The 24,717-nt window shown below is 37.2% G+C and overlaps 3 protein-coding genes across 3 annotated transcripts; all 3 read right to left on the reverse strand.

The window, feature by feature from the left end:
- Positions 1–4,580: 4,580 nt before the first annotated feature.
- On the reverse strand, positions 4,581–5,376 carry LOC135613797 (uncharacterized). The gene has a single exon (XM_065110831.1). The coding sequence runs from the start codon at positions 5,316–5,318 to the stop codon at positions 4,848–4,850; it is 471 nt and encodes a 156-aa protein (XP_064966903.1). The 5' UTR covers positions 5,319–5,376; the 3' UTR covers positions 4,581–4,847.
- Positions 5,377–7,282: 1,906 nt separating this feature from the next.
- On the reverse strand, positions 7,283–12,697 carry LOC135615283 (protein phosphatase 1 regulatory inhibitor subunit PPP1R7 homolog). Its single transcript, XM_065113573.1, has 6 exons — positions 12,287–12,697; positions 9,502–9,732; positions 9,170–9,316; positions 8,953–9,095; positions 8,757–8,871; positions 7,283–7,638 (listed from the first exon to the last, which is right to left on the reverse strand). Exons 1-6 carry the CDS (start codon positions 12,614–12,616, stop codon positions 7,558–7,560), a joined length of 1,047 nt encoding a protein of 348 aa, XP_064969645.1. The 5' UTR covers positions 12,617–12,697; the 3' UTR covers positions 7,283–7,557.
- Positions 12,698–13,778: 1,081 nt separating this feature from the next.
- LOC135615284 (proton pump-interactor 1-like) lies at positions 13,779–22,569 on the reverse strand. Its single transcript, XM_065113574.1, has 8 exons — positions 22,396–22,569; positions 18,128–18,482; positions 17,713–17,907; positions 17,455–17,634; positions 17,126–17,320; positions 15,034–15,132; positions 14,419–14,961; positions 13,779–14,330 (listed from the first exon to the last, which is right to left on the reverse strand). Exons 2-8 carry the CDS (start codon positions 18,476–18,478, stop codon positions 14,013–14,015), a joined length of 1,881 nt encoding a protein of 626 aa, XP_064969646.1. The 5' UTR covers positions 18,479–18,482; positions 22,396–22,569; the 3' UTR covers positions 13,779–14,012.
- Positions 22,570–24,717: the final 2,148 nt, after the last annotated feature.

Raw genomic sequence — 24,717 nt, forward strand, 5'->3', positions numbered from 1 at the left:
TCAAGAAGAGTATTTTGGGAATACAAGAAAAATATGAGCAGTGATGTAAAAAAAAAACATCAACTGAAAAGAAAGAGTCCAAAATGTGATGTTTTGTAATTTGATTAAAATATATATGGAAATACATAGAAACTAAAAAGAAATGCAGCATGAAGAGATTTTTCATATCAACTTGAACTTAGTTCTACTTTTCCTTGTTTTCTTTAACAACTATGTTAATGGGTTGAGGAATTGGAACCATATACGATCATATTAGCAAATTTTCTAAAAAATGTTCTTATTTTTAGTTTTCTTAAAATAAATATCTTTATTTTGATCTTTTTTAAACCATACTCTTAATCTAGAAAATATCAAAACTATCATTCTTCATCTATTGTTGTCCCTTGTCGTTCGCTATCCAACCGTCATCATCACTCTTGTCACCCGTCATCTATCTATCATCATCACCTATCGTCTACTCGTCGTCCATCATCAACAAGGGGAAGGAGTGCAAAAACTATTGTCAACCTTCTGTCCTACTAAACATATTACCTGTAACCAAGCGGAAGACGTAAATAAACTCTTTACTTTATACAACCTAATTTAAAAAATATTTAATATTTTTAAATTATTCTTTTGTAAATAAATATAAATATTTTTTTCCTCTTCTTCCTTTTGTAAATAATTTTTTTTTCTTTTGTAAATAAATTTAAAAAATATTTATCCTCAAAAGGATAGTATCAAGTGGCATCGATAACGAGCAATGTCGACGATGAGCGATATCAATAGTAGCAACAACATGGAATGGAATGAGATGAAATAAAGGGTTGTGGGAAAAAAAGAATAATGAAATTAATAATATTATGATTATAAAAAAAATATTAATAATATTTAAAGGGTGATCAATATCAAAAGACTGTGAATAGGCAAAGGTGGCTGTGAAGAGTAGGCTTCTAGTAGAAAGAGTTCAAATGAATGGATGTGTATATCATTGTTATGGTCTAAGGTGGCTTTTACAACGCATGGTTGGGAAAGGACTTCACGTACCTTCTTCATGGGCGGTAAGGATATCATCATCATCCATATGTGTGATAGTGGGAATGTCTCCTATCGGGATAGCGAGTCCGACCAAAGGATATCGATGCTTGGTAAGAAATAACACGTGGCATTGGACAAGAAGTGCAGTTTGTGAGGTGAAGAATGACTCGTACGTGGCTGATGATAGGAAATATTTCTAATAGAGAAACAACATCGGATGGAAAGAATGACATAATCTATCTAATAACGTCGTCCATTTAGTATCAAGAAGCATAGCATCTGATCGAAAGAATGATACACAGTCGATCGGCTTACTATCTAAACAACCAGTCGAAAAAATGACATCTGATGCAACTTATTATCCTTGTAGTGTCAGAGTCGTCGAACGCAGTGGATGGCTTCCATCTGTGTCTGCGGAGGGTCACAACAAAAATTGTTCATCCTTCCGAGAAGGAGGAGAGGGGGATGAAAATTAAAATAAATCAGATTCATTGTTAATCGAAAATTAAATTTTTTAATTATTATCATTGTTAATGAAAAAAAAAAAAAGAATTCTCTCTTTAGCCAAAGTGAGTGGGGATAGTAATCCAAGTTTTATTTTTATTATTATCTCTTTTATTCTTGTTTTTTATTTATAATCTCTTTATCATTAAAAAAAAAAAAACAACAACCGTCGGTACATCATCTCTCACCCATATGCTTTTTTTTCCGTCGTGAACATAGAAAAACAACATCATTGACGAAGAAGAACAACTCCACGTATGCTCACAACTAGATCGATCATATTGTGTTGCTCCACTTGATATGAAAAATAATAGGCACCTAAAATTTTGATCCATTCCAGCTTGCCCCGCCACATGTTGTTTGACATTCATTGTAGAGATGAGATGAGATGTGCCCGGCAATTTAGAAGATACTCCACAACTAGCATATTATCAATCAAACACTTGGGTATGCAGAGTCGGTGGGTGGGAGGAGATCTTCTACTAGGATACGCGATTGGCATACAACATGCGGAGCTTCCAATCTAAGTGGATACCATATAGGGTAGGGTAGAGATGTGCCGGCAATTTTGCGTCAGATAGCTGCATATTCTAAAAAAATTGGCAAATCGTCAGTCAAACAGTTGGCGTGCAGCAACGAGGTCCTCTTCTACTAGCATACGCTCATGGACCGTTCAACACACACACATTCACACATGTGGAGCTTCCTATGCATGCGTATATATATATGTATATAGCATAGAGATGTGCCGACGATTTAGGGTCAGATAGCAAGCAGGATATTCTGCAACTAGCAAATTATCAAACACTTGGTGGGCGGAGGTCGTCGACGGGGACACGCCCATGGACAGTTTGAACACGTACACGTGGAACGTGAGTGTGTAGATAGAGGTAGGGCAGGAGGGCAGACATTACCTGAGACTTTTGTCTCCTTGTACAAAGTTGAAGAAGAAGAAGAAGAAGAAGACGGAAGGGTGGGCATCATCTTATCCAAACGCTGCTTCTTGTGTCCTCCTTATGCCATCGCCATAAAGTGGAGTTCGTCTTTATCGAAAGTTGATTGGCCCATCCTTTCCTTTCTTTTCCTTTCCTTTCCTTCCCTTTCCTTCTTCTTTACTCATCAGCACATTTGGGAATTATTAACCAAAGTACCATATAGGCGCGCTGTACAACAGTGGAGAACTCATAGTTTGTCCCCACCATAGCGGAGACCTACCAGACATTTGCATACCACTTCAATTCTATTTCTTTTTTTTTCTTTCATATATATATATATATATATATATATATATATATATATATATATATCTTTTTTGGTTTATTTCCGTAGGATGCTTATTATTTTCTAAAAAAATAATCCTTCCTTTATCTCTATCTCATTTATGGTTGTCATCAATCAATCAATTAATCGTCTTAACCCTTCATTCGTCATTATTATTAGACACTCAATTTGTCTCCACCGTCCGTCATACTTACAATCTCTTGAGAGGGTGATGAATGGCATGATGCTCTCCATTAATATATGAAGATTTTATAATTATATTTAGGGTTAAGATTCATAATAATAAAAATAGGAGAGAAGGGTGAGTGTTAGCGTTTGGTCAGAAAGATAGATGAGAGCATGATAACAATGACAAATGAGGGATGAAGGTGATGATTGACGAGGAGAAAATCAAGAATAATCTTATATTTTAGAAAATAAGAACATTGTACCAAAAATAAACTAAAAAAAATGTTATGTGAGAAAAAATATAAATTTTTTAAAAGATTTATCTAATTAAAATTATTATTTAAAATCATTATTCTTTATTCTCCAAATAGTACTTGTATCACACTCTCAGTATCAAATGATGATTTGTTGTTATTGGTCGAGGGGAATCATTCGTTGGTCGGTACTTTCGTCTGCATGTCTTTGTTAATTAAAATGAATATATCATCTCATTCGCATAACATCTATCATCTTCTTAACAATATGGAACGTGACATATTATAATGCAAGTGATCGTGACATATATGAAACGAGAATATAATATCAATATTAATCGATGACCAGAATAAACACTGACTTCGTCTCAAAATAATATTATAATCATATCCTATATCAAAACATAATTATAAATTAATCGTGATATCCATCACATCCAATGTGATGGGCCTATTGGGCCTAATCCAATGAGCCCACACACTTGGGGTGGAAGTGAGGTTACCGACTTAAAAATCTGAATTAATGTGGATAGATAGATTTCTTGCATATTGGTCTTATTTTAAGATATTAATATAAAATAGGTTTTCAAATTAGCTAAAAGAATATTAAAAAAAGATTACAAAATTAATGTGCGTGTTAAATAAAACATGTTATAAAATTTCACACAATAATCAGTACTATTCTTTAAGACTCTTTTTTTTGTTTGTTTGTTTCTTTTTCGTTTACTCATAATTTTTAGCATTCAGAGACTATCTGATTCATTCTTTTTCGTTTACTCGCTACAAATTAGAATCGGTATTCCTAATTTACTAAAAATATTAAATAATAAATATTAATGATAAAAGAAAATAGTGATATTGGTTCATAATTGAAACTGATGTGTCTGTGGAACGAGTCCTTTCATTTTCCATGTAATCGAAACTATCGATTCTATAATCATCATCATTAGGGGGGGCTAAAATTGGGTCAAATTAATTTGACATAATGAGTACATTGAAAGCATTAAACGTTTTTTTTGTTCTTCTCTAAATCACTAATATTATTACTATTGAAATAGTGAGAAATTACCAAGATGGTGAAAGATGAATTGGATATGATATTTCTTTGTTAGAACATCAAGTAATTTGAGTCACTGTGTAGAGAGGTGGTAAGACTAATGGAAACTTCAAACCCTAAACTCTAAGAAGAAAGAAGAAGAAGACTAATGGAGGAGGAAGAAAAACAACTTCAAACCCTAATGATGAGGTGAAGCAGCCCAACCATACGGTTCCAACCATTAGAAAAGCTCTCTTCACATCTGTTTGATATATCTACTAGGGTGACGGATCTTCTCAATCACCTCAAGCTTGTATAAGTTTAGTTTGACTCGAGCATTGACTCATTACATAGTGGAATTCAAGTCATCCAAATTCCAGTGTTTAAAGACCTGCTGAGGATAGATTCTTCTGATTCATGATGGCTGATGCGAACTGTCAAGGATGTCGTCTACTACTGCTACTACTAACTACTACCACATATACCCCCCGAGACGCTGATCTAAAGACTTGCACTTCCATGAGTTGCCAAGGTCATTAGATCAAACACAAGACGACCTGAAGCAGCAGCAGTAGCAGCAGCAGATCTCACTGAAAGGAGGCCCGCCGGAATTTGCAGCTCGTGGTTCTCCTCGCCTCCGACGCAAAGAACTCATCGGAGGTCCGGTGCTGCAGGCTCTTCCTCGCGATGTCCCGCATCGCACTGGCCAACGACAGCTGCGGGTTGAGCCTGCTGCGGTTGAATCCCTTGCAGAGGGCCATGTGAGCCCGCATAGCTTCTTCCATTGCCACAGCAGGACGCAGGCGCATCTCCTCCTTCACCGCCTCGGAGCAAAGGCCGCACACCCAGTGGCCGCAGAAGAACGCCTTGATTCGCTCGATGTAGATGCGGGTGCAGTCCTGTGACATCCCGCAGCACTCGCACTTTACGCTCTCCACTTCATTGCTCCTCGTCTCCGCATCCATCATCAGCTTCTTCTCGCTCTCCGCCACCATGTCGGAGTATGACCTCCGTAGCTCTTGATCCTTCTGTTCCAACACCAAACCATAAGCATGCATGAAAGAACAACAGCTATTAACTTCTGCCCCATGATATTTAATAACCTTGGAAGAAGCCATGACGAGGTGGTGGTGTCGTTGCATGGTCTCTTAAGCTGCTGTTTGATTGATCGATGTGCTCAGACGTCGAAGAGAGCTACCAATTTATAGAGGAACTGTAAACATCACACCGGGATATACTTAGATTTGGTGATGGAGATAACTTGTCATTGAAAAGGAAAAGGAGAGAGGGGAAGAACACAAGTTGCAGTTGGAGAGTGTTCTTCTTTAAGGCCGAGAAAGGTTACAGTGAGATAACAGCTATCATCATTCTTTGAATCTTTACTCTTAAATGGCATCGAATTTTTGACCGGTGATTGGAGCTTGTGATCCATCACGAGCTACAAGCAAACCGTGGACATCTATCTATCTATCTATCTATCTATCTATCTATCTATATATATATATACATATATATATATATATATATATCGTGAATAGGAACGTAAGGTGGTCATTGCAAGAATATGGACAGTGACTTGAAGTAATGTGGATTGATTCTTATTAGATTACAGTTACTATCGAAAGATAGATAAATAGATAGATAGATAGATTAAGTCTATGGTTTTTGCTCAGATATGTGAGGCTCAAAAAGAGATTGAAGACCTCTCTCTCTCAGACACCAAACGTGGCAACCTTTTTACGTTGCCGAGGCCTCATGAACACCATAAACAAATTAGAGTCAGGAAAAGTAAAAGCTGAAAGGATAACTGGTATAAGTGTTACACCAAAGCGAGAAACTTTGATTGCAATGATGATGACAAATGAGTGGCCACGCGAGCAGTGACCTTCTTGGTGAGCGTCATGCATACAAGGGGGGAGAGAGAGAGAGAGGTGGCAACAAGGGATCCGTGAAGAGATAGAGAGGGGAATCGAAGGAGGGACCATTCGTGTATGCTATGGTCCCACTTGTGGAGTCCCATTCCAACATTTTTTCTCCTTCCAAGATGAAAAGAAGAAGCCGCCGACCTCGTGAGCTTCTCTTGGGGAAGTGGAATGGGTTTGAGGAGATTGATGGGGATAGAATCGGACAAGTGGAATGTGTTGGACAAGCCATTGCACACGTAGTAATGATCTTAGCAATGCAAACCAAATATATATATATATATATATATATATATATATATATATATATATATATATATATATATATATATATATATATATATATATATATATATATATATATATAACCCTTTTCTAACAATGTGTATTGGTAACTAATTCTTTTCTATCATATGATCTATCTAAAGCCACTCTACTTTTGTAAATCTATACTCCTATTCCAATAATTTTTTATTCATGTCAATGTAGGGGTTTCCCTCCTCTTCTCTGCGATTTCTTCTCTTTCTCCTGTTTCTTGAAAGAGCACAAAAAGAAAGGGTGAAAGGACGATGACGACGGAGTAGCGGAGGAATGACAAAGGAGAGAGGTCAAAGATCAAGAATATATTTATCTATTTATTAAAAAAAATCTCACTAGAGGAGGGAGGGGTGTCATCCAATAAAATATATTTAGTGGAACCTTTTCTGAATAAATTATTAATATTTATTTATAATTATATAATCAACTTTATTTGCTATTGGATGACAACGGATCCAATAACCCGAAATTGATCAAATATCCGATCCAAAATTTTGAAGTACGAGTCCTCGTTGTCAATGCAGGAACGTTGTTGGGTTGACATATGCATCGATACAAAGATCAGGTCAGATCGGATCCACAATGTTGCGTATGGATTCGCATTTCGGATTTATGAATCCAATAACCGGCTCAAACCTGATCCAACGATGACAGATAGTGGGGCCCGGATCACCGTTCAAGCCTTACGATTGAATATATATATATATATATATACACACACACACTTTTTTTTTTTTGTCTATTTCAAACCATGACTAAAAGAATGAGAATGAGAGACTTCATAGAATAACTCAACCCAATACTTATATTAAACAGCAGAAACATTTTGAGAAGCAGATCACAAACTTGCATGCCAGAAATGTACCTTAAGGAATGTATGGACTCCGAATTCCACCTGTGTTAATGTAAGGTAACACTACAGAAGGGAAGATTGAAGTCTGCAATTGATGATCAAAGGAATGCAAAGATACAGGAATAATTTAGGAAAATTAAGTAAATTGTACCAGCACACGATAAACTGACTCATATTCAGCAACATGCAAGACAATCCGATCCCTCACATAAAAATGTCTGAATCAAGCTGCTGAAGATTTGGAAATATCTGCCTCAGTGTGGTAGAATATTCTGATGAGGTAGCCTGCAAAATAATTTTCCCCAAAGAGAAACAAATGAGTAGCTGCTTCAAGATTCATCTATCAGTTCCACTAGTCCTTTTTTACAATTGCACAAGTTAAAATATCTTAATCATCTAAACTTGACATCAATATGGACCCTATTTTGTTCATGAAATTGACTCTGCAAACTAAGATGAGAATTTTACTACATCAAAAACCTGCTTCATCATGGCATCACCACCCGTGACAGTATTCAGGGATGGGATCCATTCCCCTAAATGCCAAGGACCAGGATCATATTTTGTTCATGAAATTGACTCTACAAACTAGGATGAGAATTTTACTACATCGAAAACCTGCTGCATCATGGCATCGCCACCCCTGACAGTATTCAGGGGTGTGATCCATTCCCCTAAATGGCAAGGACCGGGATTAGTTGTTACTTGTTACTACATTAAATGATTTTAGAAGGCCAAAAATAATCCAAGGTCCACATCATAAGAGGCTTCACATGCACAAATAAGACATGCCTACAAACATAATGGAGCAAAGAAAAGATGCAAAAACAAAAAGGAAACAAAGTTCCACAGAACCATGATAAGCACCTGGAGGTCATTAAAACTCTTGTAATATGGCTAATATAACAAAAGTAACATGCTTGACAAGGCTTCTTTTGCAACATAGTCTGCCATTCACAAGGCAGTATATCGAGCATTATTATTACAAAACTGAGTTTGATGAACCATAGTCTGCCATTCATATAGCATTGTTGCAGTTATCATTCTTCTGGATTGATACTAGATATATTTATCCTCCTTTCTCAATAAATTTAGTTTAGACCACTGTGAATATGTTTTAGACTTGAACCAAGCCTGACATCATAACAGGCCAGGACTAAATTCCATTATATCCTAAACCATTAAGCATTTGATGTCTGTGGGCTATGTCAAGCAAGGAAGAAGAATTAACATGAACATGAAACCCGCTATTTTAAACACCTATAACCTGGAATAGACAGCATAGTTAAGAAAGGAAGCTCAATAACATGAGGAAATAAGCTTTTTGCAAAATAGTATGAAACACAAAATAAAATGATGTCAATGAAGGAAGAACTAAACAACTGAAACTGCAGAGAACATACACATGGATTGCGTTCAAGATAAATGGTTGTAAGCTTTTCCCTTGAACCCGATACAGCTAGATCTATTCCCTTCAGAGAAGGTATTTGGTTGTCGTTAAGCCATAGGTCTTCTAATCTGCAAGGCAAAGTAAGGAATGCATGAAGCAAATATAAGACCACTGAACTATATAAATGATAAAAAAAAAGTCCTCCATGCCTCGTCAACTTTTCGATATCACTAATAGCAGTAAGTTTATTGGTTGAGATGTCCAATACACGAAGGTTCTGTAAGGTGGATAGTCCTTCCATCTTCTGAATACCATTATGACTCAGATACAATTCCTCTAGCGCGATGCATTCCTGGAAAAACATTAAGAAGAATCACTTTCTCTATAAAATAAATATAACAGTAACACAAACCAATGCTTTTTTACCTGAAAACCCATCATGGATGTCAACCGGTTGCTCTGCAAACTTATTTTTCTGATGCATTTCAACCCACACAAGGTGACCATCCGAATACGATTTCGCCCAAGCCACAGCTCCTGTAAATTTGTCAATGTTTCCAAGTTCTCCATTACCTTCAAAACAAACATAAGCATAGTCAAAACTTGAATTACATCATCAGATTAATGTAGAAATATCAAAGATCACTATGAATTTTTTCTATTTTTAAGTTTAACCAGTTTAAAAGTTCAGTTTTCGAGACTGGTTTTTCCAATCTTTTGAAACCTTGTTGTAGAAGCTACTGAGATATAATACTCACCCTTAATCTATTTGAACCAAGTTCAAGGATCTGCAATGAATGCAAGTGTTCAAGTTCCTCCATCTTGTTGACTTCATTCTTTGAAACATAAAGCTCTTTGAGCGTGTTTGCTACATTGGACAAGCCATTTAAGGAAGATATCTCATTAAATGAGACATCAAAGACAAGAAGGTTCTTGAAAATGCTAACATCAGGTATTTTCCTGAGCTTGTTATCCCGAAGCACTAGCTCCTGCACAGTAAAGATATCATCCGATAAAATAAAGATGATTTAAATTTATTTGCATAAAACCCAAAACATTCGCTATTCCCTTCTCAAAAACAACAAAAAGAAAAAAAAATTTCAGTTCATCTTAGTAAAACGAGCTACAAGAATTCAACATGAATAGTGATCAGGGATGTATTACAATTCAGTTGTTCCCTCATGCCTTTTCAATGTAGTCTAATCAGAGAGGAGAGAGAGAAAGAATACTCAAAATTGAAAAGTGAACAGGTGTTACTTTTGTTGGAACACCAAGTCTTTCAGATTGAGAATACATCTTCAGTTTATTCGCTTGAAGAGAGTGCAAAACTTTATTCTCTACATCTGAATGAAGGGCTTTCGACTTCACTTTGAAGAAAATATGACAGAGCTCAACAAAACATCATCTATATCATCTAATAAAGAACTCAAAATGGGGAACATTCACAAGCAAATGGTTTCAGAACAAAAGTATTATTTTTTTAATTAGACAACCTACCGAACGATCGTAAAATATGAAGCCTATATTTTGAAGGATGAAAAGTGATGATGTTCTATGAATATATTGAATATATTAGATATACCAAAGCCAATATGAGGTGTATGGCAAAAAGTTTCTCTTTTATGGAATTGACTACAGAGAGCATATGTCTACTCTTTTCCAAACCAAGAAAAGCTAAACAAGCATAACCTTCTTCCTTACTTGCAATTGTAACTCACAATTATATATATATATATATATATATACTTTTAAACAGCAGAAACAAGCTAGCAGGAATACAAGCAAAGACGCTACTCCACAGCATGAAGCAGCTGTCTGTTTGCATCCATTTAGCAAAAGTCAATTGCATATCATACAATAAGACAAGGTAGGCAATACCGAATGATTCCGTCTGGTACGGGCGGTACATACTGGTCCGATGGCATACCGGTACGCGGACCGCCCGCTACCGGACGGAACAAAAAATAATAATAAAATAATATATATTTATTTATATTTATATATAAATATTTTAGAAAAAGGTGCCTTTTTCGGTGACATCGCCGAGGCGCCTATTTCGGATTATATATATATATATATATATATATACCGAGCGGTTTACCGCTCGGTATACCACTCTGTCACGGACTTAGCTGATTTTGCCTAAGTCGTGCGGCATCCTTGCGTGTCCGTTTGCAAAGGTCAGCCTCCGCGAAGTCTCCCATGGTCCCTTATGACCCACAAAAGAGAGAACGGGTTAGAGAAAACGCCTCATTCGGGATCCACAAGAAAACATTTTCGAAAACACTTCATAGACAATGCAAATTACAAACAGACATTACAAGCTCTGAACAGTTGCACAACAAAGGGTCAAAATGATCCATTACAGATCGAAAATCTCTCACAAGTGTTCACATGACACAACCTTTATTTACAAGCCTAAAGCGGCCACCAAACCCAACTAAAATGGGACTATTAAGCCTTCGGTTGTCCCTCTACATGCTGTGCAAAGCATGAACATACCAAAAGACACGGACATACATAAGCATTACATCAAACATCCTGTTTCGAAGTTTATCCGTGATAGTTCGATATACCGTTTCGTACCGTACCGAGCGAACGTCGAAACACCGGTACGGTACGGTATTGCGAACCTTGCAATAAGAGTCCCATCTATTACTTGAGATATTAACGTGTGGTACTAAAAGAAAGTACTAACTCACCAACATGCTCTAACAAAAAAATGTGCAATATATGAGACCACATACATTTGGTAATTGCTTATATGCTTAGCTTCCTCTTATTTCTTTAACTTCTCTCTCCAAACAAGAGTAGAAAAGGAAAAATAAACAAAAGCAGGAAAAAAGAAAGAATTCCCAGTTGTCAATTTCACAAGGTGTTCAGGTTTTTCTTTCTTATAACAGTTGAACATCCCCTCTCTCCAAACAAAAGCAACCATTGATTAACTATGAGCAGTCTTACTACGCTCGCAATATAAGGGGTGATCCCAGTGCATCAGAGTTCCATTTATGCAGGATCTAGGAAAGGTCAATATGCACAATCTTGTCCCAATGGAGTAGAGAAATTGTTTCCACAACTCCAACCTTTGTCACCCAAGTTTCAAAGGGGCGACCTTACCATCGTACCAAATCTCATCCTTACTCGTGATATAAGTCTCTTGTTCATTTCAATTGTGACAAATGCAAAGTAAGCTAGATTATGTCACAAAGTCACCCCAAGTTTGCACCTTTATTCACCACAAATTAGTCAATTTTGGCGGAGGATGTTGAGAATGGGTACACCAGACAACCTATGTTTATTGCAATCCTGGTTTGATACAGGTCAACGCAGCAAACTGATGCCAGAACGCAGAGCTACAATGTAAATTCTATGATATGGCTCTACAAGCCGATGTTAGAGTGAGATCAACACATAACATTTGTGCAAGAATCAAAATGAAGATAGCAACGTATTCCAAAAATTAAACAAAGAAATTCTAAGGTTGTTTCTTATTTAAAAGGCTGTGCGAAGTGAAATGGATGATCAGAAACGGGGAAGCATTACATGCAAGCCGGCGATGACATTCCACCGGGAGATGGGCTCGACGCCATCATCGTCGAAAAGGTTCTGCCGCAGCGAGAGCTTCCGCAGCTGCGAGAGGAGGCCGACCCGGGGGTCCAATCGGGAGAGCCTGTTGGTGGTGAGATCCAGCTCGACGAGGTCGTCCGGGATATCGACCTCGCTCAAGTCGTGGAGCTGAAAGCTCGTGAGGTCGAGGCAGCGCCCTTGCAGCTCCGCTTCCTCGGCCACTTGTTCCTCTCCCGCCGACGCCCGCCCTCCTCCCACTCCGATCCCCAGTGGTTCATCGGCGTCTCGACGAAGGCTCTCCTCCATCGGAGAGGTCGCCCAAAGAAGGCAATGAAAACCCTAAAGACTAGTCGGGAGAGAAGGAGAAAACTATCAACGCGCTGTGATGTCTTCTCAAGAATTTGTAACAGGAAAGAAAACCTTTTCTTTAAAATGTTTGGAATATTTTTAGGTTAATATTATTTTCATATTATGTAAAAAGTCATAATGATGACTAATTTATTATAAAGGCAACCTTCTTATTACTCAAAGGTGTTAAATAATTAATAATGATTATTTTAATTGTATGAGATGTGTGACTGAACCGAAATAAGTTGGGTGTGGGAAGACCATTGGGCTCTATAAGATATCATGCAAAATAAGTCCAAGTTAGAATCTAAAATTAACAAAATTATTAGATAATCAAATTTATAGAGAACTTATTGAATATTGGATTTTGACGATGAAACTAATTAATAATGTTTATGATTTGATCTGAGTTTTGACTGACGTAGAAAATTTCGATCAAGAAAAAAATATTATTAGAGTTAAAGCCTTCTTAGTAGAACTCAAATTATTGGAGTTGATATACTGAGCAGCAGCAATCACACAAGATTATGGAGTCACTCAAAATTGTCACGTGTTGTAATTAACGTCGTTGATTTTCGAACATTAATTATTCAGACGAGGAGGAGTCAATCAAACTGTGTTCATATGTTATGCTAACCACATGAATCATCTAACTAATAAGGCATTTAAAAACATGTCAGAATATATATATATATATATATATATATATATATATATATATATATATATATATATTAGATCTAATAAATATATACATCACGACATAACTTATTTTTGTGAGATGATAAAGACAAAGTTAGAAAGATAAAAAAAAAGTACATTTTCATATTCTAAATATAATTAAATTAATTATCAAAGCACGATATACTCTATCTTTTAGCAGCCAATACATATTTTCGCAGAAATGTAGTAGTCTCTTGAGAAAGTAGTAATAGTAGGACAGAAAGTTAGAAAGATGGATCGGAATCCGATTCAGAACTCATTACTTCCCACTTGGTTTTAGGGTCGGTCACGTCAGTCTAGACCTGCCAGGAAAAGAAACATGAGTTTTAGCAAAATTTATTGAAAATGGTGGAACTGATAATTTTCATCAGCAGGAGGAAATCGAGTGAAAACGAGGTGACAGCATCATGCAACTTTATTTTATTCAAAACAAACTTGAGTTTTTAGCAAACAAGGAAAACAGATGCCAGTTCTGGTGAGATGAAGAAAATAAAAGCACAGTGGATTGGGATGCATGTAGATGAATGAAGATATGTCACATGAGCTTACAACATAAAGTTCTCACTAAAAGGGTGTTTCTTCATCCTGGTTCTCCCAACTTCAAAACTGGTCCACATCATCACTAAATGATTCATGCTTGCTTCCTGGCGACAATGAAGTAGTAACCCAGGGACACCAGCAGCAAGGCAGCCACCGCTGCTGCAGGTGCAGCCCATATCCAATATGATTGTTGTTTTTTCCTCCTCAGAATGACCTTTGGAACCTGATCTCGACCCCTTGGTCGGTTTCTGTACCTGACAGTTTCTTTCTGTTCCTTGGTTTTCTCCGCAACTGGTGCATCAACAGTAGCTTCTTCTGGCTCTGAAACCTTTGCTTCTGCGTCAGCCTCATCCGTGCTATCAGCCGGTGCCGATGCCCCAGCCTTCTTCTTCGCTCTCTTCTCTTTTTCCTATGTGAATTCGGAAAATGTCACTCAAGTGATGCCAGAGATAGAATGAAGTATAAAGAAAAAAGAAACATGGAAGACTGATACTTGCCTTCAGTTTCTTTTCAGCTTCCTTTTGGGCTCTTACGACTGCCTTTGCTGCTGCTTTTTCAGCTTGCTTCTTTTTCCTCTCCAAGGCCAACTTAGCTTTTGCAATCTCCTCTTCTCTCTTGATCTCCTTGAGTTTTGCAACATCATTCTCGGTCGGTTTTGGAGGCTCCTTCTGAGATTTCTCAGGGGTGTAACTATCCCCAGTGCCCACAGGATCTCCCACCTTTCCTCTGGATTCTACCTCAGGTGATTTCTTAATGTTGGTGTCTTGTACCTTTTTGTTAGAAATAACATCCTGCTGTGGAGGTACAAGTTTATCTTCCTTCGCTTCTTTAGCACTCGATGCTTGTTTGGCATTCACTTTTGCCGGCAAGTTCTCAACATCTCTGGTCGCCGGTGCCTCAGAGATAATGGGCTTCTCATCAGGGTTCCTCATCCGTCCATCCCTACTCAGTTGCCTACTGTCAAGTGATGACAATATTCTCTTCTCATAATCTTCTCTGAAGGCTTTATTACTACTCCACTCGGACATAAATTGCTCTACCTAAGATTGGAAAGGAAGTACAATGACATCTGAACAGTTCAGATGACAAATAAAATGACATTTGACACAAACCTCACTATGCATTAGGTCTTCCAGTGATGTTATATCCTTCTTTGCAGCAAGATCCTTTGCACGATTTAACAAGGAACGATTTTGGAAATAACAAGCATTCTGAAATATCAAAGAGATATAGACATGAAACAGCATTAGGCTGACAAGGAAAAATGCAAACATAATATACCATCAGCCACTTTTTACAACATAGCATGAAACAAGTCGTCAACCTCGTTTGCATCGCAGCTCAGAAATTTAGAAACATGTGTCATGCCAATATATGTTGAATCCCACGGCAAAGAACAAGTGACTAGCGCCAATCTCATAAAAGAGCACCACCAACAATAACAACAAAAAGTTACAATGCCCCACTACTTGGATTATCTTTTTCATCATAGAGCTCTATGTACGACAATATCTCTATATTTATTTAAAAGCATTCAATCTCTTTTCATTGATTCTAACAAAATCTTCTTACGTCTCACTCACCCTCTCCTAACATCAACAATCTTAATCGACTCACCCTCTCTAGTCATATTCAAACATCTAGAGATCTCTTTTAAACTTCTTCATAGCATCCTAGATGATTCTACCTCACTTTATCGTCTATTATGTTAAAAAACTGGTTGGACCAGTTCAAACTGCCTTGTATTAACCGGGGTGATTAAGAACTACAACCCAAACCTAGCGATTATGCTCAGTCCAATTAAAATTTGATAGGAACAACTGCTTTTATATATTTTTACTTTTCCTATGTATATATATATATATATATATCTCCTGATTCTCCATGCACTCTCTTTTTCTTGAATCTCTCCGTCTCATGCCACCACCTACCTTGCCATCTTTGATACTTCTCCTCCACGACCGCCTCTCCATCCTACTCTCCTCATTCTCGTCCTCCTCTCCTCTTCTATCCCTATTTCTGTTTGGTTCATGCCAGTGTACAATGTTTGGTGTGCTGGTATGTATCGGATCTGCACTGGTCCAACCAGGACCTGGTGTAGGGCTTGCACCAAAACCTTTATCCTTGGTCCCAACTAATTGGGGTCAGCTACATATAATCATTCAGGAACAAAAATATTTTTTTTATATCTGTCATAGTTACTTCATGTATCCAATAATGTAATCTTAACTATACTAACTTCTTATACAAATTATTAATTTATCATCCAAAGATCAAATTCATATAGCAAAACTGGCCCAACAACTATCTTGTATACAGTAATTTAAATGGAACCCAATGATCGCACAAAACCTCCAAAACCCCTCTCCACATAGCTACTTAGTTTGCTCTATAGATCACATCTTCATTAATCCCTTAGAAACCTAAAATTCTTACTTTTAAGAACTTAGTATCCATCCATCTTCACTACATTTTTTTTTTGTCTTGCTATTACTAAGATTAGATATCATATATTTAGTTTTGCCATTAATTAAAACCTTTAGTTCATAAGAGTCGAACTTGATAAATCAATAACTATGTGAATAAACAAATAAAGCTAGATAAGCTAGTATTGTTAGTGCAAGCCAACTAGCTCGTAATCAAATGTTAATAATTAAATAATATCAGCTGCAACAGTATGGGATTAGTTATGCCATTGAGAATGTAGAATCATACTAATCCTACATAAAAGGGTTGAACAAGGCATATGATCACCAAAATAATAAGAACAAGGAGTGATTAAAGCCAATGCACCAAGCATGATTGTGAAAAACAACTTATTCATCTGATCTTTTTTAATTCAAAAAATTCTTTTGTATGGAATGCTTTTGCACCCTATATCAGCTTAAAAAATTTATCGTTGATGAGAATTACTTTGTTATATTACTTCACCAAAGAGTGTTTGAAATTTTTACACCACATGTCGATACTTGTGGGAGTGATACATATCCATTTGACAAAATTGAACAAAACTCCCCAATGTATCTTAAATATCCCAAAGATGAGGGATCTCACCATGCCCATGTTGGCTGCCGTGATGGAAATATGTCATTTACACCACAATCCATAGGCATGGTATTGTGTCAAGATGATTCTAGACTTCAATTAGTTTTAGAACTGAAGCAGGAGTAATATAAAGTTGAAAATTAGATGTAGAAACCATACCACTTCATCACGAGATTTTCTCAACTCAATAAGAGTTTCATATGCCTTATTCCTTTTCTTATTGATGACATCCAACTCTTCTTGTAAGGAACTGATTTCATCGTCTATGGCCTTCAGTTCTTCCTCAAGGTCTTTTATTTTCATTCGAACTGCCTGTTTCTCCTTTTTTATTCCGCCAATGTCATCATTTATTAGCTGCAAGCATGAAACCCAAAATTGATAATATCCCATATGTTTCTTAAAAGGAAACACATTCCAACAGGGATTGAACAACATCTTTGAAGTTCTATTAATTGACTACAAAGTATGATAGAATAGTTGCCACTTACTTTGACCTGGCCTTGAATAGCATCTCTATGACCATAAGAATCTTGAATCTTAGCCTTCTCAGTAGCATTAGCAATAACTTTTTCTCTTGTTCCTTCTAGTAGTTTAATCTCTTTAATCAACTGTTTTTCTTCAACCAAGGTGAGAGTCTCATGCTGCATACGGTAGTGCAAGCTATAGATCTGTCTCATGAAAATAAGAACAAGAGTCATATACACAAAACAGGAAAACGAACCAATAACAGATCAGCTATATCTTACAAGATCATTAAGCTCTTCCTCTGAAGAACACAAACCCACGCCTTTTTCCCTCACAGCAATATTTGCACTGCGCAGCTTTCCTAGAGCATCTTGAAGAGGTTCCATCGACTTTCTCTTTTCATCCATAATCATACGGTACTGTTTGTCCTCAGCAGTCAGAGGCTTTAGTTGTGAAATCACATTTGATCTTTCAGACTACAACAAAAACATTAAACACAGATGAGATTTGTATGATTTCAAAGCCTCAACTCTGGTTTTTATTTCACTTCTCTCACTATCATATATTAGAAATTGCTAGTCCATGACTATAAAGATTGGCATACCATATGCAAATGATTTCTAAGTACAGCTATGCATGAAGCTCAAAAAGAGAAAAAGCAAACACCAACTGCAAAATTAATTTATTATGGCATACCCGTTTTGCCTTCAATGCTTCAGTTATCTGAAGCCTGGATTGGGTACTCTTTGTGATCTCCTTGTCAGCATGGTCAATTTTTGCCTTAAGTTTAGGGTCTTCAATGGTCCTGTACCTGATAAAATAAAAAGTGTGAATTTTTTTTGCAGCAGGCCACTCATCCACAGCATCCTTTGGAAGATTTGCATCGGTCAGGTGATCCCCTTCTTTGACATCTCCATTTGCACCATTTGAATTATCTACCAAACCAAAACTCACTGGTTCCTCAGGCCCCTGTCCCTGTTTAGTGTCCCCTTCAGTTCCTTTGACGTTGTCTTGAGTAGTATCATGCTCTAGGGTCTCCACAACCATGATTCTGCCAAAAAATATTATGTAGGTCTCAGAATCTATAATAAATGAATATCAGCAAGCAGAACATGATTCAAAAGAAAAATCTGCCTTACATGCTTCCCTCAGCACCCATATGTTTGCTAAAATCAAATAGATACTCAAAAGTTGTAACAAGCATGCCCAATGTGATAAAAACTGTCTTTTATGCTAAGAAGTACAAATGAATCAAGATAATATTACCATTTAAAATAGAAATGACTAGATTTTTTTAACAAACCAGAAGTTACTTAACATGGGAAAGTATAATTTTGTATAAATATCTAGTTCTCTTGGTAAATTTAGTGAAATCTTTGCAATATATTTCCATGCTTAGCTGATTAAAACATGGTTTTGTACTCAAAAGCTTTCAGACAAAAGCACAAAGCAGCCTTTTTACTGCATGGAAATGTCAAAACAATTTAGACCTTAATGGCTTAATGATGGTCAAAAGATGTGAAAATTTAATATGAGCAGCACTACCAAACAACAGTGTATAATCTACTATAAGATCAGCATGTGAGAGAGACAGAGGAAAAGAAAGAGGAACAAACATCCAAAAATAAGTAAAACAACTAAAAAACTGTTATCTTAAATATAAGATGTCAATTTATCATTGACATCCAAGTATGATTTGGCATACTTGGATTGTCAAAACAGGAATACAGTTTAATCCTTCGATTAGAATTAAAACAAGTAAAAATATGAAATAATAAAAACAGAAATTAGAAATTAGAACTTGAAGGCATGACAAACGTTATCCTATGCGTATTCCCTCAACCCTCGTGCTGTGCTCATCAGGGATTCACCCAAGATATAACCAGGTTTGATATTGAGTTTCTGATTACTTCCGACTGTCCTTCTGATTTTCTGCTATTGGTGTGTGGACCATTCGAACGATTCTCCACAAACATGCACACAAGATGATCAAACCCAATTGTATCTTGGGCAATTCCCCGACAAGCACCAGCACAAGGGCCAACGAAACAAACTTAGGACAACATTTGTCACACCTCCAAGTTTTAATTTCTAACTTATATTTATATTATTTCACATTTTTACCTGTTTTAGTTCTAATCGGAGGATTAAACTGTATTCCTATTCTGACACTCCTCTCCAATAGAGACCAGCCCTTAAACTTCTACAGAGACCAAGTCAGTGAAACAACAGAGCAGCAACAAAAATACAGGGCATGACCATCACCACATGCCTGATGCGGATGGCAACATCTAAAAGAATACAAAATCATAAACTGGGGTTTATCACTACATTCAGTAGAACAACAAATTTATCTTCCTATGGTACCGTAGAACATTAGGATTGATATTATTAGCTAGCTGTAACAAAAAAAAATCAATGTCCACAAAAATGAATGTTGGGAAGATCCATGTCAACACATTATAAGAGAGGAATTCTTAGAAAGAAAGATCTTAAATAATACAGTTTCTGACACAAGTATCATCCATCCATGGTTCAAGAATGTGTTGCGACATATCAAGCAGAAAGCAGAAAATGTGCCCCTGCATGATCACAGTTCGATCAATGTAATCTTATTATTCAGTCATGTGGAAAGGCCGACCAACAAGCATCCAAGTGGTGGACTACATGCATTTACAGCTCATGCACATGGTCTTCAAAATTTCTCAGCTAACCAAACAAGCATCAAGAACTACATACTAAATCTACTCGACGTACGAAAGATTCTTAAGGAATGAACATTAGAACAGATAACAAAAAACAATAAGCGAAACAAAATGGTTTATTGTGATTCCTTTGTGCCACCATCATGTCTAAAGAGAATATTCACTTAATTGATAATGCATGCAGTGTAACTCTGGCAAATCAAATCGTGTCATCTCATTTACAATCTTTTATTTACAGATTGAAGACCATACCCCCTCATTATCTTCACAATCAATCAAACACTTAGTCCACACAGTGCACATTTGAAATGTGCATTGAGGGTCCAATGCATATTTCAAATGTAAATTGATGTTTGTTAATTTTTTTCAAATCGCATCTCGCTTGGATGTTACATTGGAAATGCTCAAACACTGATCCTACCTTAGGATAGCATTAGCATTTTAGCATTTGCAGGATGCTAATGTAATTTTTCAAATTCCAAATGTACCCTATGACTATCTAAATTACAAGATTACCAAAATAGTTTAGTGAAAAATCAATATTATTTATATTTTCTATAAGGTAAAATTTTATTCATTTATTTTTAAATGAATGAATAAAATTCATTTATTCATTTTATTTCTTTACTTATTAATTTAAATAAAATATATATATTTACTTTAGAATAAATATTAAAAATATTAAAAGGGTATATTTGCCATAAAATATTCAATTGACTTTTGAAATACAATTTTACCAAACATTTACGTCAATCCACATTTAAAATATAATTTTCATCTATTGTTTACCAAACACTTAAAGCATTCCATAATTTTACATTCACGCAAACTCCTTTCTCCAACTGTGAGTTAGAAATGCAAATGTGTTCCCAAATGCAGCTTCAGTCCCCACAATGCTTCTTTCAACAAGAACCAAATCGCAAGATATTAAAATGCTTTGTTGGAACATGATCCTATTATGCCACTCGATCCGGTCTAAAAAGAATATCAACTAATCAACAGTGTGATCACTGTTACTTCAGAAAATCACAACTGGTTTCTGTCCTTTACACAGTCATTACCAATGAAGACACTACCTCCCTCATTCTCTTCAAAATCAAGTGAACATTTAATCCCCACAACTCTCCTACGACAAGAACCTAACCACAAAATTAAAAAGAAAATCATCAAGAGATGCACAAATTTGCTTTATCAGAATAAACACATGACCCCACTCCAAAGAGAATACCCACCAAATTGATAGTGTCAGTGTGTCAATTGTTCCTCTGATAAATCACAGCCAAGTTCTCTCCATTTTCCTCTTTTATTTAGAGATTCAAGATTCTTCACAATCAATCAAAGATCCCAACCCCATCAACACGAACAAAAATACAAATTAAAAATAATCAACAAGAGAGAAAGAAAAAAAGCTTCATTGGAACAAACACATGATTTTATAATCCACTTGATCCAGTCTAAGGAGAATATCCGCTAAATGGGCAGTGTGCCAGCTGTTCCTTGGCAAATCAAGTCCAGGTTCTCTCCTTTCCACACTTCATTTACCAATCGAAGACCAAATCCCCCTAAGTCTCTTCACAATCAATCCAAAATTTGATCCCCATGTCCCTTTTTTGGACAAGAAGCAAACCACAAATTCTAAAAACAATATCAAGATGAGACAAAAAGACACCTTACTGGAACAAACTTTTAAGAATATCCACCAAATCAACAGTGGGCCAACTGTTCCTTGGCAAATCACATCCAAGTTCTCTCCTTTGCACCTTTCATTCACCGATCCCTCCCACACTCTTCACAACCAATCGAATATTCGTCTTCTTTCAACAAGAATCAAACCACAAAAAAATCGTTAAAGAGAAAACAATGCTTTATTGGAATAACAGATGATCCAATTATGCCACACAATCCAGTCTAAGAAGAATATCGAATTAAATAGACACCACCCCCGCTACTCCATAAAGTCCCATCCGATTTCTCTCATTTTCCTCTTCCATTTGCCGAACGAAGACCGTACCTCCCTCATTCCCCTTCGAGATCGACCCAAAATTCGATCCCAACAAATCTCCATTCAACAAAAACGAAGCCACAAAATTCCAGACCGACACAATGAACGATCAAGATCAAGAAACGATCGGATCACAGTAGGAGAATCACCAGAGCCTTAAAGGTCAACAACACCGCCCCGATCTACGAGCAGATCAGCGGAACAATTGATTATCCCAACGATACAACAGATCCAGACGATGGGATCGATATCCTTACCTCGGATCGGATCGAAGGCGGGCAGGCTCCCCTTCCTCAGCGATCGGGTCGCCTTGTTTTGGTAGAACAATATAGAGGGCCTAAGCAAGGAAATCTTACCAGCGGCCAATACAAGGGATGGAGGAGGCGAGCTCGATTGAGAGAGAGAGGGACGGGGGGAGAGAGAGAGAGAGAGAGAGAGAGAGAGAGAGAGAGATAAATGTCCGGTGGATTGGACATATATTTACTGAAGATTTGGTAATTCCAATTTCGAGGAGCGGCGACGTGGACAGAAAACCATTACTTTGTCTCGCGGTCTGCATTCATACCCAACTAATTGTGTGACGCACCGTGAAGCAATCATCTGGAACCGGTGGGGTCCACAGTTTGTATGTCAGAACTTAACGCGAGTAATTTCGAGGGTAGGTCAGAGGCGTGTGAACACTCGGGAGCCCTCGGCTTTCCTTTGCTGTTAGGAAATGTGTTTTTCACACCCACAAAGGAAGACCTTTAATGAAACCCTAATGATCTTGGCCGTCAAATTTCATTGGATTGATCACCACCGTGATTTGGTACATTTCCTCTTCAGTACTGCCACGCGCTGTGTGACGAGTGAGGTATTAGTTTGGGTCTGTGTCGTGGGATGACAAAAGCAACTTATTGGATACGTGGCATCCGATGGCTGCAGGTTTTGGCCAGATCACCATGGAGATAGGTCGCAAAGAGCAATACTTTTCTATTCGTTTTAGTTTTACTCCCATGTCTACCTGCACTGTGGTTGGATGAATGTGGGACCGACGAGCCCAATTTACGGACTGTCGGTGGGACTCAAGGCAGGTAAGCAATGGGGTGTCATAAATAGTACGAAAGGTATATTATAACGGGACCTGGGAGGTATATTTAGCAGTTAAATTATGTGACTTCAAAAAATTAAAAAGCATAAGTATCCAAAACTTTCATTTTTTATAAGTGCGTTTTTATATTCTAGTATAAAACAGATTTTGATTGTTTGAATTAGGTGTTGATTTGGAGAACTACTTTTCTAATCGGTGTTATGGTAAATTTCTCTAAGTAATGTTAGAATCCCGTAAAATTATATCGGGGGCAGTTCAGATAATACCCCTTTGAAGCTTAAGTTAGTAGTCTAATTAGTAGGTGGAACTTGAATTATTCTGTATAGTAGGATATACCTATGTACCCCCATTTTGCAATGGGTGTTAATAATTGTTACACCCATTTATTGTACGATTTGTGTAGGCGTAAAGTTTGAGCATAACTGTCATCATCTTATGTTGAATATGAGATTCTATAATTCTCCTTCATATGGCATTAATCAAGCACGACTAGTTGACTTTTTCTTAGAGGAAATCTATAAGACTCCAAGGTGCCAATGAATAGTCGACCAAGTTGCTTCATCATGTTAGCCACATGAAGCCCACTAGTCAACTATGTGGAGTTGATGTATCGATCATGTAAAACCTATGTGTCTTCAATGTGGAACTGACATATCGATCATGTGGAGTTGGCTCGTCAACCATGCAGTTAGTCATGTTAGCCAAAGTGAAGTGGACATGCCAGTATGTGGCATTAACTTGTTAGCCATGTTGTTTTTGCCTTAATACATGCCCATCCAATTCTTAGTCTGAGGAGCATAGTGGAATCAACTCGAGTAGGAGTGCTCAGTTGATGTCTATCATCGACGTGGAGGGCTATAGGGTCTCCTAGGGCTCAGGAACTAAGTTGCCTGAGGCGTCGTTCAATGGTTATCATGGTGGTCGTTGATGGGTCAACAAGGTCAAATGCAACGGTGCATAATGGGCCAACAAGGCTGGGCACAATAGCACTCAATGGGTCAACGAGGTCAAGTGCAATGGTGTATAGTGGGCCGATGAGGTCGAGTGTGACGACATATAGTGGTTGGGTGTGACACCGCATAGTGGACCGATGAGGCCAAACATGTGCTACGCATGCTCCCTTTCTTGGTGGGTAAGAGAATCTAGGTAGATCCATGTGTGATCTGATCATTAATCATGTATTATACCCAATCGTGATGGGTGACATGGCAAAATCATTACTCGCCATGTGGACGTTATGTGAATTATGATGAATTCAACGATATCTCCTTGATGATCCAAATGACCCTTGGGCATATTCAGAAGCTAAAAAGGTAGTTGGACAATGAAAATGTCACCCTGGACCCCTATAAATAGCTTAAGGTGATGGTTGCTCCTCGCTTCTACTTGCAACTTAGACATCATCGGATAATAGCTTTGACTCTACTCTACTGATAGCCAAAAGGTCAATGTCATCTCCAACCTTTTTCTCTAGCTCGTCAAACTTGGA

Source organism: Musa acuminata, chromosome BXJ2-6 (genome assembly GCF_036884655.1).
Source record: "Musa acuminata AAA Group cultivar baxijiao chromosome BXJ2-6, Cavendish_Baxijiao_AAA, whole genome shotgun sequence".
In the NCBI taxonomy this organism is placed as follows: domain Eukaryota; kingdom Viridiplantae; phylum Streptophyta; class Magnoliopsida; order Zingiberales; family Musaceae; genus Musa; species Musa acuminata.

What these genes read in the sequence shown, in the direction of transcription:
- LOC135613797 (XM_065110831.1), bottom strand. Translation starts at nt 5,318, where the DNA reads ATGCATGCTTATGGTTTGGTGTTGGAACAGAAGGATCAAGAGCTACGG.
- LOC135615283 (XM_065113573.1), bottom strand. Translation starts at nt 12,616, where the DNA reads ATGGAGGAGAGCCTTCGTCGAGACGCCGATGAACCACTGGGGATCGGA. An exon ending in GATATCGAAAAGTTGACGAG is followed by an intron (nt 8,872 to 8,952) that starts GCATGGAGGACT and finishes TTTGCCTTGCAG; the next exon opens with ATTAGAAGACCTATGGCTTA. An exon ending in ATCTTGAACGCAATCCATGT is followed by an intron (nt 7,639 to 8,756) that starts GTATGTTCTCTG and finishes ATTATTTTGCAG; the next exon opens with GCTACCTCATCAGAATATTC.
- LOC135615284 (XM_065113574.1), bottom strand. Translation starts at nt 18,478, where the DNA reads ATGGTTGTGGAGACCCTAGAGCATGATACTACTCAAGACAACGTCAAA. An exon ending in AAGCATTGAAGGCAAAACGG is followed by an intron (nt 17,908 to 18,127) that starts GTATGCCATAAT and finishes TTTTTGTTGTAG; the next exon opens with TCTGAAAGATCAAATGTGAT. An exon ending in AAGCTGAAAAGAAACTGAAG is followed by an intron (nt 14,331 to 14,418) that starts GCAAGTATCAGT and finishes GAATTCACATAG; the next exon opens with GAAAAAGAGAAGAGAGCGAA.